Source organism: Falco punctatus, assembly GCF_963210335.1.
Source record: "Falco punctatus genome assembly, chromosome: 17".
Lineage (NCBI taxonomy): Eukaryota > Metazoa > Chordata > Aves > Falconiformes > Falconidae > Falco > Falco punctatus.
Genome location: NC_137597.1, coordinates 5296698 through 5313364, shown reverse-complemented (window position 1 = coordinate 5313364; position 16667 = coordinate 5296698). Strand labels below are relative to the sequence as shown.

Genomic DNA, 16667 nt, shown 5'->3' with positions numbered 1-16667 from the left:
CTTGTGCTGCTTTGCCCGGATAAACCAAGGACTAACAAAACAGTCTTGCAGGGTAGCGAAGAAGATGCTGAGGTTTTTGAATGACTCGGTCAAATTTTCTCCAGCAGAAGCCCTGCGCTGCATCTCCGCAGTGGTGTTCGGGCTGGGCAATGCTTCCCCCTCGGAGGGTTTTGGGGGAGCAGCCTATGGAGCAGCTTCCCCTCCTGGGGCGGGCTGTGAAGCGGGGGGATGCTGGGGACCCGCACGGTTTTGCAGGTGAAGGGCTGCGTTTGGCGAGCGCTCACCCAGTGCTGGCTGGGGGGGGGTGCGGCGGCCGCGGCTTTTACCTTTGGAAAGCCAACGGAAATTAATTGCAGGCTTAGCGTGAGTTTTGAACAATGTTTTATTATATGTTTAGTGTTCTCTATACAAAAAAATCCAGTCTTTTCTTTTTACAGTGATTCAAAAAAATGATATCTGAGTATTTTGGCCTTCTTTCATCTCTCATGCAGTCGGTTTATAAGTCCTTATATTAAACATTTTTTTCTGTAGTCCATAAATCTTCTCGCTGTAAACTGTTAATTTTACAGCTTCAGCTATACATTTCTCATTGGAACAAGTGGGTTATCGCAAAGGTGTTGTTTTTTGCTTTAAAAAAAAAGGCAAATAAATACATAGAATACTTTAGAACAACCAGCAGGTTTTACAGAGAGGATGGATGGATTGCGATATATTTACAAATTAAAGAAAAAACAAAACGGTACAATACTTTCTTTCTGATGTGAGCGGGAGGAACGAACATTTAAAACTCCGTACTGTGAAGGATGGAGTCTGTTTTGTGGGTTTGACACGGGGTTTAGACTGCGTTTGACAACCAAAGCCCGATGCCCACTTGGGAAGGACATGGAGAGGTGGGCACTGCTGGGCAAGGGCGAGCTACTGATGCGGTGGGTTATTTTCTTAGGACCAGAAAAGCATCGTTATTCTTGTTAATAAAACTGGTCTTAGTGCAAGAAATAGAACGTGGTCTTTTTTTTTTTTTCCTGTTGTTGTGGTTTTTTTGTTTTTTTGTTGTTTTTTTTTTTTTTTACAAGGTTTGTTTATTGCTTAACTGAAATCGTTGGCTGCTAGTACACAATTAAGCCTGGTACATGGACGTTACATTGCAGGTTGAATTCGCAGCTCTGCTGGGACCTGTGCACCGAGGAGAGGCGTGGGGACCTGCCAGGACAGCTGGTGGTACAGATGGAGTGAGCGCTGCATGCCAGGTAAGGCACGGCTCCGGCGATGGATGATGCTGCGCGGCTCTGCCCTCGCCCCCATCCTGCTCCCCCGGTGTGATGGCAGTGGGAGCTGCGGCCCCTCGGTGCCAGGGCGATGTCTCGGGTCAGGAGTGACTTGTTACACACGGACTTGGGGTCTGTCATCTGCGAGAAGGCAATGCTGGCAGGGGGTGTGCTGTGGGGGTGTCGCGACCTGGTGTCCAGACGGGACAGACGGTTGGGGTTTCTATGAGCAGGATTTCAGGGCTTATACCAAAACTCGATTTTTTTCCCGCTGCTTTTCTGGCTCTTACTGCAACATCACTTCGGGGATAATAGCAGCAGCCTCAAGATTGTGTAAACACAGCGTGTCCTCTCATATCCCACGCTTGCACTTGGTTCGTATCAGGTGCTGCACACACGCAGGGCTCCGAGTAGCAAAGGGCTGCGTGTGGGAGAGGGGCAGGCTGTGTCCTGCGCTCAGGTGCGGCCAGCAGAGTCCGGATCCGTCTCCAGACCATGGACGAGGGTTTGGCTCAGACCGTTTTGGAAACAGGCTCAAATTTGCAAGTTGAGAGTTGGACCCAAACTGCTTTTTCCCTGCTTTCAGACAGCACGTGATTTGGGGTTTGGCTCGTCTCTCTCTCTCTTTATTAATTTATTAATTCATTGTTGGCCCCTAATTTAAATTCTTTGTGAAGATATATCTTCTGGAAAAGAAAAGGTGAAAGTGTGCCCTGTTCCAGAGAGGCTGTGCAGATGCCAGGGAGGGATGGTCACCCTTGTGATGGGGACGGTCACCCTTGCGATGGGGACCGACCCCTTAGGAGGGGCTGACAGACGGTTCTCTCAAGCATCTCTGCTAATCCTGGGGGCTACGCTATAGGTGGCAGGAGACAAGGTGACTGGCCCGTCCCCTCCGGAGAGGGACAGCTGGGGATGAAGAAGCAAAGCTGCCCCTGTGGGGTGACACTGGGGACAGGCAGACACGATCGCTGGCACAGCACGCACCCGAACAGGCAGAGGCAGGTGGGCAAGACCCCCTCGGCACCACCGGTCCTCGTGCAGGGTCTCCATCCATCTCCTGGTGCTCAAAGGGCGCTCGCGCAGTGATGCCCGAGTGGGTGCAGCCTGGCCCTGGCTGTTCCTGGGGGGCTGCGGTGGTTTTGGTGCTCAGAGCAAGGGAGGGCTTCGCTCCCCGCGACGCGGGAACTGCACATGCAAACGGCTACTGGCTCCTCATTAACGGGAGTAAAAACCGTTAAGCTCAGGGTGAGTTTTGAATGTGGTGAGAATTTTCTTTGGGCTCCAAAACTCTAGGGGAAGCCTCAAAGAAATTTGAGGCAAATTTGTACTACGCCTTACAATTTTTTGAGTAGTATTGACACCCAGCTAATACAAGGCTACACGTAACTTACACCGAGCCGTTCGTCTGCCGGGCTCTCTGCAGATGTCTCCTTCCTTTTCTGGTTACTTCAAGTAACGTGGTGGTAGGACTCCAATGTTTTGCAAGACTTTTCTGGGGCAAGAGGAGGACTGGCTGGCCTGAGCCCAGCTGCTTCCCTCCCTGATAGCCAAGGCACACCGTGGGGCACCGCTATGGGGTGAAACGCTTCTCTGTTTCCAAACGGATGCTAAGATGTTTGCTCAGTGAAATGGTGGTTAATGACAAGACAGAAATACAGGCTTTAATACAAATGGCACGTGATACAGATACATGGCAGGGACCGCCCTGCTTCCAGTAACGCCTGACCCACTTGCTTGAGGTTTGGAGGGGTTGCGTGGTAGCCGAGGGTCTCGTGGTCCCCGTTAGCCGTTGGTCCACAAAGCAGTGAGGGTCTGGTGTGCTGGGTGTGAGTGAAGGTGCCCAGCTCTGGCAGCAGAGGCTTTTCCACAGTGGAGGCTGTAGTTTCTTGGTCTCCTTTCCACCAGCGCTTGGGCAAGGAGTTGGGCAAACTCAGCGTTGTAAGGACAGCCATAGGCTTGGGAAGTGATTACCCCGTGACCGAGGGCTGCGTTACATTTGGCCTGGTGTGTTTGCTTAAAAACCCAATGCGACTGCTGCGTGTCCTGGGAGCAGGCTGGGAGATGCTCTCCTTAAACTGGATCAGTGGCGAGCGACAGCGGTAGAAATAGGCTTGGTGTATGAACGCATTTAAGCTGATGGTACCAGAGCAAGATGTGTGGCTCCTGCTGTGCAAGATGATGTGGATGGAGGACCCTGGCAGGTGGGTTCCTGTGCAGTGGAGAAGGGACATCCCTGTGCTGCCTGCCCTGGGGTGGCAGGCGCTCCCCCCGCTTTAGGAGGGGGCTCTGTCTGCTAACACCAGCCAAAACCCTCCTCTGCTCACGCGGTGCGTGTCACTCCTTCGCCGTTTGGTGTGCATCCAGCTCTCTCCTGTTTTCTCTGTGTGATCCAGCAGCAGGTGCTGACCGGGTCCGGGCTCTGCCCCGAAGCGCAGGATAGTTGTGCCATTAGCAGCTTAAAGAATGTGGCAAAGTCCATCTCGACAATCCGTATTAGTAGAAGTATTTGTGTTAGCGATATGTCTTCATAGCAAACCAGCTTGAAAGCTAAAAGAATAATTGCATTAGTCCTATTGCATTTAATCCATTATGCTGAACAAAACCATCCTCCTTAGAAAAAGAAATGAAAGAAAAATCCATCCTAACGTCGTTTGCCGTCTGTGAAACGGTCTGAAGAAATCCCATCTCTCTCAGCGAAGGTACCTTTGGTTTCAAAAGTGCAGGAAGTGGGAGAATAAACACGGCGTTGGCCACTAAGTACGGTCTGTTATCAAACTCTACCTTCTACGATGCTCCATGCTGTCTCAGCTGGGAGAGCTGCCCAGGCATCCTACTCCTACTGGTCTGGCGGATCGAAGACCATCGCGTTAGGGGCGCGTAAGCGGTGGGGGGATAGTATCAGTTTGTTAAACTTCACGGGAAGTTCGCAGCTGTGTAAGGCATGTGAAGGAGCACTCCTATCCGAGATGCGTTGTTGTTACAGTGTGTTAACGGGTTAACTTAAATTGTGGGTTGTCTTGATATGTAAATAAGACAGAGGAGGGGGGTCCCAGGGTGCAGGTGCTGCTTGTGGAAGGGTCTGGCTGAGGGTGATTGATGGAGGGGGGAAAGGCCACTGTCAGAAATGAGGAGGGGAGTTTAGTGGAAAACACTGTCGATCTGGCTCATCCCCGGTGCCTGGGGAAGGTGTGGACCTCAGGTCCTGCCGTGTGCCTTCCCTGTCTCCTGAGGGACACACATCCCTGAACCTTCCAGCTGCTGATCGGGAGCTGCGGTGCAGGGCGATAGCGAGGGATCCTCCACCTGATCCCCTGGGGTGCTTCTCATCCTGACCGGGTGGCTTTGATTTATTTTAATTTTTATTTAAAATAAGTGATTTCTGGTCCCCTCATCCTATATTAGTACCGGTCCTGCTTCCACTCCCTCTTTGCTACATAAGACTTACGGAGTTGCCTTTAAAAGAAAGCAGTCATGGTCTGGGGGCTGTTTCCCCCCACATTCTTACAAAGCAGAGACTAAACCAACATGGTTTGCCTGCCATTACCCAGGCAAGCGATGCTGTTATCCTGGGCTCGGAGGGTGAGCGGCACCTGACTGTCCTTCCACAAATCCCACAAGCTCTTTTGCAACCTCTTGTCCTCTGAGGATGCTCCAGAGCCCCGTGGGGGTGGTGGGTGACCTCCTCATGGGTTTTGCAAGGGGGATGGACGGCGGAGCCTCAGCACCGGTGCAAGTTATGGTGCCAAGGGAGGTGATGGGGACCTGCTCTTCCCTGCATAGGTGCTGCTTGATCTGTCGGGAAGGACGTTGCGGTGCTGACTGCTTTGGGAGAGGCCGTGGGCAAGGTGCTGCCATGAGGATGGACAGCTCGGGAATACAGTGCTGTGGTGTCGCTACCCAAAGATCCACCACTTTCCTCCTTGCATGCTGCTCTGCCCAGGCCCTGCTCACCCCTCTTCCCTCCCCAAACTGCCCACCCCCCCTTATCTGGAACCTTCCTGTAAAGATTAAAAAGAAGAATCATTAGCTTCCTCCCAAAAGAGCAGAAAGGGCCTCGGGGAGCCTGGGTGGCCGAGCCCACGGCGTGGCCCCCACCGGGCTGGCTCTGGGTGCTGGGGCCAGCCCTGAAGCTGGGGTGCAGCTCGAGCATCCCACTCCTCCTCCAGCCCCTCTGGCTCAGCCCAGCTTCCAGCTACAGCTACAACCCATCCGCGCCCTGGGAGTCCTTGCCGTTCGCTTGTTTGCTAAGGATAAGATGGCATTGGCAACCACCCGGTCTGCCTGTTTGCTTGGATATTTTTTTTCTTTTTTTCCTTTTTCTTTTTTTTTTTTTTTTTTTTTTGTGTGTGTGTGTGTCTCGCTGTTGGTTGGTTTCATTCACACGTTTCTGTTGGAGGTAGTGGCGGCGGCGGCTGTTGTTAAACCCCCATCCACTACAAACACCGCAGGCTGTTTGTGGTTTCAGTGCATTGCGCTATGCCAAGGAGTAGATAGCATTGACGGGGGAGGTGGCTTCTGAGCTCTCGTTGCCTTCGGTCTCCTCTTTGTCCTTCTTCACCGTGTACTGGCCAATAAAGGAGCCATCCTCGTTAAACTGCCCTTCACCCCCCTCTCCATAGTCCACCAAGCTATCGTCACTCTCCTGCTGCTTTATCGTGCCGTCCAAGGAAGTCTGGCTGTTTGGCAGGGGTTTGTTGTCTTCATCGCTGGGTAGCAGAAGACAGACAGACACAGTAAGGGTTGAGAAATGAGGCATACAACCTTCACCCAAGGTCTGGATATTCAAAAATAAATCCAGCGTGCAAATAGACTGACCAGAGACCTCAAACGCGGGGTGCTCTGACGGCAGACGGCAAGTCGTGGTGCGTCTGGCACGTACCTTGAAGGTGGGGAGGCAGCCTCCGCGTGGGAGGTCCACAGCTGCCTCTGCACTTGGTGCTGTGGTGGGTATTTCTGCAAGCCCAGCCTTCGTGCTTTTTCTTTTTAGAAAGCAATTATTATTTTTTTTTAAGCTATATTACAGACGATGCTTAGATCGGTCCAACTGGATGTACATTATAAATATCCTTTCCTTGCATTGGCTTATATTCTTTACTTTGTCTTAGCAGTTTAGCCAACCTTGGTGTGTAACCTGGTTTAGTGAGGTTTGTTTCCAGATTTCCTTGCAAAAAGCCACACTCGGCTGTTTAGATAGCTACATGCAATGGGGAGGGCTCTCAAAGCACTGCAAGGGGGCATGTGTAGGATGCCAAGCTCTGTGCAGTTACCAAAACTCATGGGAATTTACCTTTCCAAGCTTATTTCTGAGCATCTGAGCTTGTTGTTTGCTCAGTTCTTAATCCTTTTCTCTTTTTCACTAGAAAAATTAAGCCAGGTCACTGAAAAATAAATAGTCTGACCCACAGGAAAAAAACCCCAACCCTTTAAAGGAACCCTTTTAATAAAAATAAAAAACAGGGAAAAGCTGTTTTCTCTCTGGAGGGTAAAGGCTGGTATGTCATAAATATAGACAACGTTGCATGGAGGATGAGAGTGCTGTATATAAAAAATAATTTTCATATCAGCTAGTCTTTAGTCCATGTTTGATCTTATGTGCAGCATGCAAATTCTGTAATATTCCTAAAGGTATAGCATATGTATCTTAAACATTTGTCCTCCCACCTCCATTGCTCGCTTTTTATTGTTGTTGGTTTAGCTCAGGACGCGCCAGACTCCCCCCACCCCCCAGCATGGCACCCTACTCTGTTCCTTAATTTCTCTTAAACTCAGTGAAGTACCGGGCTTGGATCGCATCCTTTGCTAGTCGGTGTCCACACAAAGGTGTTTGCATCCTGCAAAGGCACACGAAGCACTTTGCTCGGGGCAGGGAGCAAAATGCTCTTCAGCTGGGGAAGGCATTAAATCTCCCTCGTGCCATTTAATTACCAGCATCAGCTCTCTACAGTGGGAGAGGAATTTGGTATCCCACGGTACAACACGCAGCTTTCTAATGTATTTCATTATATCAGCACTTTGTGAATTAAGCAATGATACAAAACCAATATTTGAGGCCTGTTAACTTGGCATCACAATAAAAAACAACTTGTTAGCTTTGAAAGAGGCTGCTTTCTGGGGGGAGGAGGAAGAGAATTCAGTCTGCAAGCAGGACTGGCAGTTAGAAAGCCCAGTAAATGCTGAGTAGAGAGTGGCAAAACCCAGATCCCTTTATTTGCAATATCCTTTCCCAAAGTTTGGGGTTCAGTTAAAGCTGAATCTAGACCCAGATTTTCCCTAACGGGGGGTTTGCAGCACCAAACACCCCGGCAATGCGCTTCCCGAACCTGCCCCCTGGTTTTACCTCTCTCCAGTACTATTTATCCTGTTAGTGCATTAGGAGAGCGAAGCAGATACTCATCAGCATCTTGATGCAACATAACCCTGTTAAAATGGATTTCTATGGGCTTTGCTGATGTGAGCATTAGAGAACCAGAGCACCCAGATGAAAAGAGTGGGGGAAATGTTGTTCTGAGTTGCATAAATCATTGAGAAGAGGGGGAGGCTTGGCCAGGGGGGAGGATTTTCAGGACTGAGACAAAGAGTGGGCAGATTGCTTAGGAGCTAGAGGTTTTTATGCTCGTGTCCCTTGCCACCATCCCCTAGGTGTTCGGCATCAGGGCGCTGAATGCACCGAGGGCATCGTCCCCAGGTCCAACCCTTGGCCAGTCCCACTACACCAGGTGGGATCAGCTGCTCGAGCGTGGGGCTGGGGGGGGCTGGCTGGTGCTCGGGGGTACCCCCAGCCTCCAGAGCTTTTCCAAGCAAGTTGCAACTCGCTGGATGTGGGGGTACCCCCGATGCCAGCAGGAGTTAGAGGGACCTTGTTTAATGTGTTAGGTGGAGGCAGGTACGTGGGAATAGGGAGGGGAAGGTATAGTTTCAGCTATAAAGAAATAAATAGCTAGAAGGAAGGAAAAATAATAAAAGAAAAAAAAAATGCTAAATGTGCCGGACTTCTGGCAGCACGTGGTCCTACCTTTCAAGAGACCTTCATGGTCCATGTGGATAGACCAGGTGAAAAGGAGAAGAAAGAATGGGAATAAAACAGAGAGAAGCAGAAAGAGCCTGATCAGAGAGAGATATGATGAGGTCTGCATTTACAGGGGCAGTGCTAAAAACCAAAAAGAAACGTCTGCATTCCTCATGGAGCTAATTGCCTCGTTATACCAAATGGAGCCAGTGTCATTGTTCAGAGCTGGAAAAGCTCAGGCAGGGCAGAGCGGGTCATGCAGGTGGGCGGTGGGCTGGTGGCACAGGGCTGGTGGCACAGCGCTGGTGGCTGAAGTCCATCAGCGAGCAGCTGTAGGGAACAGCAGTCGCTGCTGGTAACCGACATGCAAGAGGGTGAGGGCCGAGGGAATGGGTCGCTGGGTTTCCCCGCCAGCCTTCTGCTGGGTTTCCATGATAGAGTCATGCACTGGCACCGTGTTACCTGCTGACAAGCCTACGCCTCCCCCGGCTGCTTCGCCGGACCTCCCCACGCCAGACTCGGAGGACTCTGCATCCTCCTGTCTTGGTGTCTGCTGAGATGGGGCAAGCTGGCGCTGCCTGCAGTGTGTAACCTGTGCCACAGGACACTATCCTGAATCCCAGCTGGAGCCCAGAAGCTAAAACCTCTCAACTTTCCCTTCCCAGTGGTCCAGGGTTTCCAGCTGACTCCCCCACGTGCAGCTTAAACATTTGGTATAATGAGGCACAGTCACTGGCACAGAACACTGTCCAAGGATAATGGGTCTCCTGCTTTGAAAATAAGCTTCTCAGCTTAGCCTCTGCTCAGGAAAACCATTATTCTGTTAGTGCAACAGAAAGATGTGACAGTATCTCTTAATTATAGGCTGCAGAGATTTGAAAGTTGCATGCACAGGGCATTAAGGACGTGAGATATGATGAGAGCATATCAGACATGCTATGTGGAGGTGGGGAGGGAAACCAATGAAGAGCTCACGTCAGCTCAATTCCTGCCCTTGCTTGAAATACTAATTGCTACCCTCCTTGAGCCTAACATTGCAATCATTTTGAATCTTAATCAGCCAACAGCGTTTCGTATCAATCCTTCAGGTTCACCTTCCTTTCTGCCTCCTTGAGGGAAGCCTCCTATTACTTCTTCCAGGAAATCTGGTGTTCCTGAGAAGAGAGGGCAAAGTTTATGGGTTGTTGGGTTTTTTTTCTGTTGTTGTTGTTCTTGTCTGATAGGACTTTTCCCCCCCATCTATATGGGACAGTGTGATTGAAAGTGTGGGAGCATCTTGGAGCTTGGTTGTTGCCCTTCTACTGACTTCTGCCTTTAGCTTGCAAACTTTTGGGAATGGGGCTGTCAATAAAAAGTCGGGCTTCAGCTAAGCAGAAGCTGCTGTGGAGGAGGATGAAGGATTTACCCCATTCCTTCCCATTGCCTGGAAGGCAATGCCCCTTGGATGGTGCTTGGGCAGTAAATGCAGCATTGCTGCCTGTCGCAATGCTGCCAGCCATGCCAAGAGCCTGGTTTTCCTTTTGTGCAAGGCAAGTGGTCCTGGCAATGCAGTTGCCTTAGAGCAATGGGGGATGACTGCAACCACCTCAGCGGACTCTTGAGAAGCAGATCTCTGAAATGGGTGCGTACTGCCAGAAGCTCGGCTGTGGAGACCTTGCCTGAGATCCAGGCGATGGAGCTGAGCCTGTGGGGTTGTGTGCGGGTAGCTCCTCGGTGATGAGGTGTGTCAGGCTTGCGAGATGGTGTTTACACCATCCCACAGATTCGGGAACCAAGAGGATCCCTATCATGACTCAGAGCATTAAGGGGACTAGTTTTGGTCAAAGTCTGGACACTAGTTGTGCAGTAAGCGGTTACCGGTATGGCTCGTACCTGGGCAGGGAGCGCTGCCTGCACTCATAAAATCGTGCCTGGGGAGAGATGCGTTAGATCTGGGGCAAAGCCTGTAGCAGGGCCAGGCTGAGCTGATTTATTTCTGCTGTTCACTATGTCTTGGCCAGGAATCCACAGGGAACATCCCCAGACTGTGGGTTGTATGTGGGCTTAATGTAACTGCCCCGGCGTGGCTTACTACCACCAGAAGTGAATACCCAGAGGTGTCCCTGGGTGGTGTTTAGGGCAATATAGAATTGCCACCTTTTCCTACAACGCGCCGCTCGTTCTAGTCCCTGCTGGGGTGTATTTGTATTCTGTATCGTGCCATCAGAAAACTGGGGAGCTTGGGGCTTATGACATCCTTTAGAGAAAGAGGGTTGCTATTGAAATGGAGTTACCGTGCTACTAACAATATAAATGTGGTTGTATTGAGGGCTGCAGTTGTTCTAATTCCACTTACGTATCGTGTGCAGGCGGATATATTCATTTTGCTTCCTCTAAAGTCTTCAGCGGAACACGTGTGTCTTATTACATCCCTTACTGAATCGTAAATAAATTCTTCCTATCCTTGCTACTTCGGTTTGTAACATTAGGAGTATTGATAATGACACGGGGTTTAATTAACCCCTGTTGTGAAGTCAGGAGAAAAAATTCCTGCTGGCCTAATTGGCCTTTGGATCCAGCTCAGATGGAAAGGTGCGTTTTAATTCTTTTAAGGAAAGCAAAGCCCACTGTAGGCACTCAGAGGGCAGGCTGGGTATGCTGTCATACAACCTCATCATCTGTCGAGTGTAGGCAACCCAGTGAGACCTGATGCTGTTACCTGCTCCTGCTCCTTGGGGCTGTGAATGCTGCATTGCACCTGAGCAGGCTTGGGAGAGCTGCTTGCCCCTTTCTGAAATATCCTGGGAGTTTTCCTGGGATAAAAATGGGTGCTGCTGCTCTTCAAAGGATGCCGTGTTGCGTGAAAGCAGCTGAGCGGAGGTGGGGGGAACTCAGAGGGGTTTTAGCAGAACCGCTGCTAGGCTGTGCTGCAGCCCGCAGAGGCTGTTCTGTAGGGTTGGCTGGGGGACCTTATGGAAAAGCCTGGACTGGGCTGCAGGCAGACCCCCGAATCGGTACTCCTGCATGCTTTCAGGGCTGATCCAAACATAACTCTGGGCATTTCTCCCCTGGATCCTCTCTTATGGGTAGGAGAGAGGCTGAGCTACAGAGTGATATACCTGAAATACCCTCAGGCTGCTTCGGTGTTTAATTTCTTCTTATTTTTTTTTTAATGTTAGGGGTGTCATTAAGGTCGATCTGCACCTGGGAAGAGCTGTATCCCGGGTAACTGATGCCAAAGTCCCAGCTCTCTGCCCGGACTGATCCTCCCAGGCTGAGACAGGGAAAGGAGGAGACCTCAGCAGCCTCCTTGCAGCCTGGTGACTCTTCCAGGGCTTTAGGCAGGAAATGTTTCCTCGGGTAGAGGACTTGTAGAGAGAAGGAGGCAGGAGGAGGAAGGTGGGAGAAATAATGTAAGAGGCTGTGTGGCACCGCGGTGCTGCGGTTATGTGGAAGGGTAGCGCAGTGAGGTCTGTGATGGCTGGGAGTGGGGCTGATGGGGAGACGTGGTCGCGTGGGTACACACATGCCAGTGGAAGCGTACCTGTAGTCGAACGATCCGTCTTCTACATTCTTGTCTTCGGGATTTAGATGCTCATCTTTATTGTCTCGTACTGTAAACAAGCACATCCCCAACATTCACGTTAAAAAGCAGTAGGGAAGATAAAAAGCTTTACGAGACAGTAACACAGCAGCTGGCGTTGAGGCTGTCTTTGTGAAATCCCTGCGGGGTGAAGTACAGCTTTTCATTGACTCCATAAAAAAATAAAATTAAAAAAAACAACCCACACCTGGGAGGGCTTGCAAAGGGCTTGCAAAGGTGGCTGCTGTGGTGGCACCAGGGCATAGGTGCTCCAGACGGCGAGAGAGGATGTATTAATTGGTGACTTTCCTTAAGCCTTATCTTTGCTTTGCAAAAATTTAATGAGATTTTTTGCCTGAAAAGATCTTTTTCTAGATAAGGACAAGCAAATTTGCAGAGTAGAGGTTGGGTCACGCACAGCAGGAGTGTCCAGCTCTGCAGCCAAAAGTCTGCACAGCACAGAGCTCTCACCTGACCTTTAATTAACTGAAACGCTTCCCACTAATAATAGCGTTCCCACTGCAGAGAAAGAAGAGCCTTTGTAATCAGAAGCATCTATCTGAGAGCAATACGATTTGATTAATCCCCAGAAGCCTGGGGATGTTTAAACCATGAACACAAATAATTGCCATGCAATGCTCTTACCTGGGTATTTCCCGCCTCTGCTCCTCTTGATGAAGCAGACGATCAAGAGAATAAGGACCAGGAGAGCTATGGCACACATCAGCCCGATGAACCAGCCCTGTGTTGCGATGTCCACGTGGTTCTTGGTATAAGCTGGGAGGAAAATGGAAAGCAAAAAGAGCTATAAGGGGCAGACCACAGAGAGAAAGCAGGTGAATAGTAAGACACAGTCCACCGGCTTAAAAATCATCGTTAGCGCTGCATTTGTGTGTCTGTGTGTGTACTGACCAGGTTATCTGAGACTGTAGCACAGGGATCTGTGGCTTTTGCTTTTTTTTTTGGTTTTCTTCTGTGGTGGTAGGTCAACTCAACGTTTTAGCAGGAGCTACAGACAGCGAAGGGTCACAACAGAAAGTAAAACCTAGCACAGACCAGTGAGAAGGCTGCGTTGCAAATAATGGCAAAAGAAGCTGGGTAACAGATTTGATCTTTCATTTTACTGTGTCTGAAAACTGCCCTGGAAGCGAGAAGGTCTGAAAGAAACGTGTCCAAGCAGATCCAGTCCCTGGTGGCTGGTGAGGCTGAGCGGCACCGCTAGATCCAGAGGGTTGCTGAGCCCTGAAGGGCTCATTAGCAGCCGGGAGCTGGGAAAATCCCAAATCCTGCGAGGCAGCCTTGCCCAAGCCACAGAGGCGATGGGCAGTGGCTCTGCTGCCACCACCGCCAGGGTCCTGCCGCCTTTGGCTGGCTGTAGGGGGTCTCCAGGGCTGAGAGGGGACTTGTGGAAGCCCACCAAGACTTGGCCAACACACAAGGAGGGACGTAGCACTGGGAACAGCTCTTTGAGGAGTGGGTCCCAGGTAGCTGAGAGGTGGTCTGACTCTTTTCTCCTGGGTTAAGCTCTTTGTACCACTGCTTCCAGCACCCTCGCAGGGCTGTTGAGTATCGATGTGATTAATACCGAGCAAGGAGGTGCCTTGGTCCCCCTCTGGCTCCTAACGGCCGTGTCCTCCCTCACGTACTCTGACTTGTTTGCAGCTCCCATACATGGTCAGACAGACAAATATGTGTCCTATAAATAGCAACAAGCTGCCATTTTCTGGCTCTCATTGACATGCACTTCGTATTCAGCAAGACAGAGCAGAGGAGAAAATAACCTTCAGCGCAGCAGGGGGGCTAAATTTAACCAGACTGCAGTACAAACAGAGAGAGGTATTCCTGGCAGGAGCGTGGGAGATCTGGGCTGGATGGGATGGAACTGGGATTTAGCAGGGGTTTGCCTGAGGTGGGCAGCACAGTGCAACGAGCATCTTTTTGTGTTGCCCATGTGCCGAAACCCAAGGTGGTGCTTACAAAGAAAGCATAAAAGAGAGGCAACAACTTTTAAAAATGGATCGAATTGGTAAACTTTCCGAACCCACACCATTTCAGGGCTGCAAGCGCGCACTTATTCCATCAAAACTGAACCCAAGAGAAGAGGTGCTTTCCTTAGGATGGAATCTAAGCCACGTTGTCAGTAGGTAATTGCAGCCAAACCCTGATAAGGAAAGTCAGGTAAAAGAGAACGACAAGACAGGGTACCGTTTGCTACAGGAGTTACGTCGCTCCCTGGATGCTCTGGGTTTGGGAGAGGCACCGAGCTCCTGGGGAAGCCGGGTGGAAGAAGCTGCCTAATGGTGCCGTGGCTCCCTTCTGCTGCTTTTCCCTCTAATGCTGCCGGATTTAATATTTACCTTTAACGCAACCTGAGCTACGTAGTCCTCAAAGACGCGCACTTACTATAATGGAGAGAATGAGATTATAACAAGAGGAGCTGAGAAAGGGATTCAATTAGCTGAGTGCTTGGGGAGGAAAAGGGGAAGAAAGCTTTACTGGACAGCTTGGAAATGGAAAAAGGTTGTATTGGCAGTCCTGATGGGATGAGGTTTCTGCAGAAACCAGCGCTAAGGGGTAAATAAGGAGGTCTTTGAAGTACGAAACGCCAGAGCCGCCTGCGAGGTGGGTTTGTGCCACCGCACGAGTCAGGGCTGAGTTTTACAGGGAGGGAAGGGTCTGAGTACCAAGTCACCAGGGGATCTTGCAGTAGGATCGTGGCACTGCCTATCGCCAAAGTAGAGGTATAATTGCCATCCTTCCCAAAAAAGCAACACATGACGACAAAATTATAGTCACAGCAATCTTGTATTTAGAGTAAACGAGTGACTGTCATTGCAGCATTGAGAGAGAGAAGATTAAGTACATGGCTGTCAGAGAGGATGTTTTGATTTGCTTTAATGTAAGGCCAACGTCAAGGGGAAACAGCAGAAAGCAGCTGTGTAATCGAACAGGTATTGATTTGAAGTGCAACTGCAGTGACTTTTTTTTTTTTTATTTTAAATTAATGATAATCTTGTGGCAGAAAACACATTACCTAACAGTTGTAGTTTATATGCCAATAACAAAGCTGACCCTGTTCCACCAACAGAATTTTGTTTTTCTTTCTTTGTAAGGCAGACTGCTGGGTTGCTAAAGTCTCACTGGCTCCAGCCTTGCATGAGCTTCTTCATGAAACAGACAGGTTTCAAACAAAAACAGTGTTTGTACAGGCTGGGGAATTTTTCTGTAATTTTTTTTTTTTTTAAATTTAGAAGATCTCTTTGTATTAGACTATGTTTGTGGTTTCAGGGTGGTGTTTACTACTGGAAGGAACTCTGTTGGGTTATTGAGCTGTCGGAAGCAAAGTTGGAGGGCGATGTCCTACAACCACAGTGCGGGTGGACTACTTCTTTATCTACCCTCAAATGGAAGAAACCTTTAGAACAGCTATTTGCAAAACATTAAAAAAACAAAACCCACAAAAAAAAAAAAAAACAACCAAAAAAACCCCAAACCAACAAACAAAAAAACCCCCCAACAAACAAAAAAAAACCCCAACAAACCCGGAACAGTGCTTTTTTTGTCAAAAGCATTCCTGATGGCATATGATTGTCAGCGGGGGCCAAACACTTGTGTCAGCAGTATCCAGCCAGCAAATAAATGGGTCTGCAGCGTTTATGCATGCAGGGATGGCGATAGCTCCGTGCATCCTACAGCGATAGGGCTCAGGTCACCAATCATCCTCTATCGCAGGGACAGAGGTGGCCCCATCCTTTACTCTCCATGATAATATCAGTAGGAACCCCTTAATTACAAAAAAAATAGATATGCCGAGACTGCCAGCATCAATCAGCCAAGGATTTTGCTTCCTCCCCTCCCCAGCCCCGCTTTCTAACGATTCCCTGCCCCGTGCTGTCTGTTGTGCAGGGGGCTGCCCCCTCTCCCCCCAGATCCCAAAGGGCATGAAAAGCAGGCGAGAAAATAAAAGAGGCGGGTCCGCGTTGGGAAATAATTATCCTGAAAGACACGTTGCATGGTATGGGGTGGCGGCCGTGGAGCTGGCGGTGATTTCTGAGTCAGGGGAGGGTCCAGAAGCAGAAATAAAATTGGGGGTGCAACATTGCGGCTGGAGCTGTTCTGGAGACAGTCTGAGTTGAAAAATCAGCTCTTACTGTCTGGGGTCAGAATCAGCCCCTGCAATGTAGGAGCAGGCTGGGAGCCCAGGGACTGGAAACCTGCAGACAGTTTGCGTGTCTGCGAGCCATGTCCTGCCGAAGCAAAGCTGTGAAAACTCCCGCGGCCAGGCAGCCGTGCCGGCCGGCGTGTGCAGCGGCGGAGCGATGGGGGAAAACCCAGTGAAAAATAAATCATTTCTGAAAACACGGCTCTCTGCAAAGGCAGGTGTGTGCCGGGAGTTTGACCACATCACAGGGTGATGGAGCAGGCTGAGGAAGAGGCACGTCAGACCTCAGTGTGGGGCAGAGGCAGGACAGAGCCAAGGTCAGCGCTCGCTGGGTATTTCTCGGTGCTGGGCAGCATTAGACATGTCGAAATACCAGCGGTTGCCATCTAACCCCGCGTCATCTTAGCACATCAGAGAATTACTTGGCAGTGTTATGCCTTACCAGATTTTTGGACACCAAATAAGATGGTGTGTGTGTGGGTGTGTGTGTGTGTGTGTGCTGCTGCTGCTCCCCACCTCCCCCTGCAGAACTCCCTTGCTCTGCGTTACGTTTTCTTTTTTGCATTTCCCAGCAAAGAGACTGGTAAGTGCTTGAGCTTTCCATTACATGGCTGGATCTGAGCAAAATAATTTTAATTTTTGAAAATCACAGCCTCTACGTACTACATC

The 16667-nt window shown here is 50.0% G+C and overlaps 1 protein-coding gene across 23 annotated transcripts in view; it reads right to left on the bottom strand.

Annotated features, from left to right (window-relative positions):
- Positions 1 to 2903: 2903 nt before the first annotated feature.
- Positions 2904 to 16667, bottom strand: part of NFASC (neurofascin) — a 95940-nt gene continuing 82176 nt past the window's right edge. For 22 of the 23 annotated variants that reach the window (XM_080367185.1, XM_080367172.1, XM_080367168.1 and 19 more), the window contains 3 exons: positions 12482 to 12613; positions 11798 to 11867; positions 2904 to 5974 (listed from right to left, as the gene is read on the bottom strand). In XM_080367185.1, the coding sequence (XP_080223311.1) occupies positions 5743 to 5974; positions 11798 to 11867; positions 12482 to 12613 (434 nt within the window). In that variant the 3' untranslated portion in view covers positions 2904 to 5742. Of the gene's footprint in view, positions 5975 to 11797; positions 11868 to 12481; positions 12614 to 16667 lie in introns of those variants that run through there. The other variant, XR_013924093.1, reaches the window with a different exon arrangement.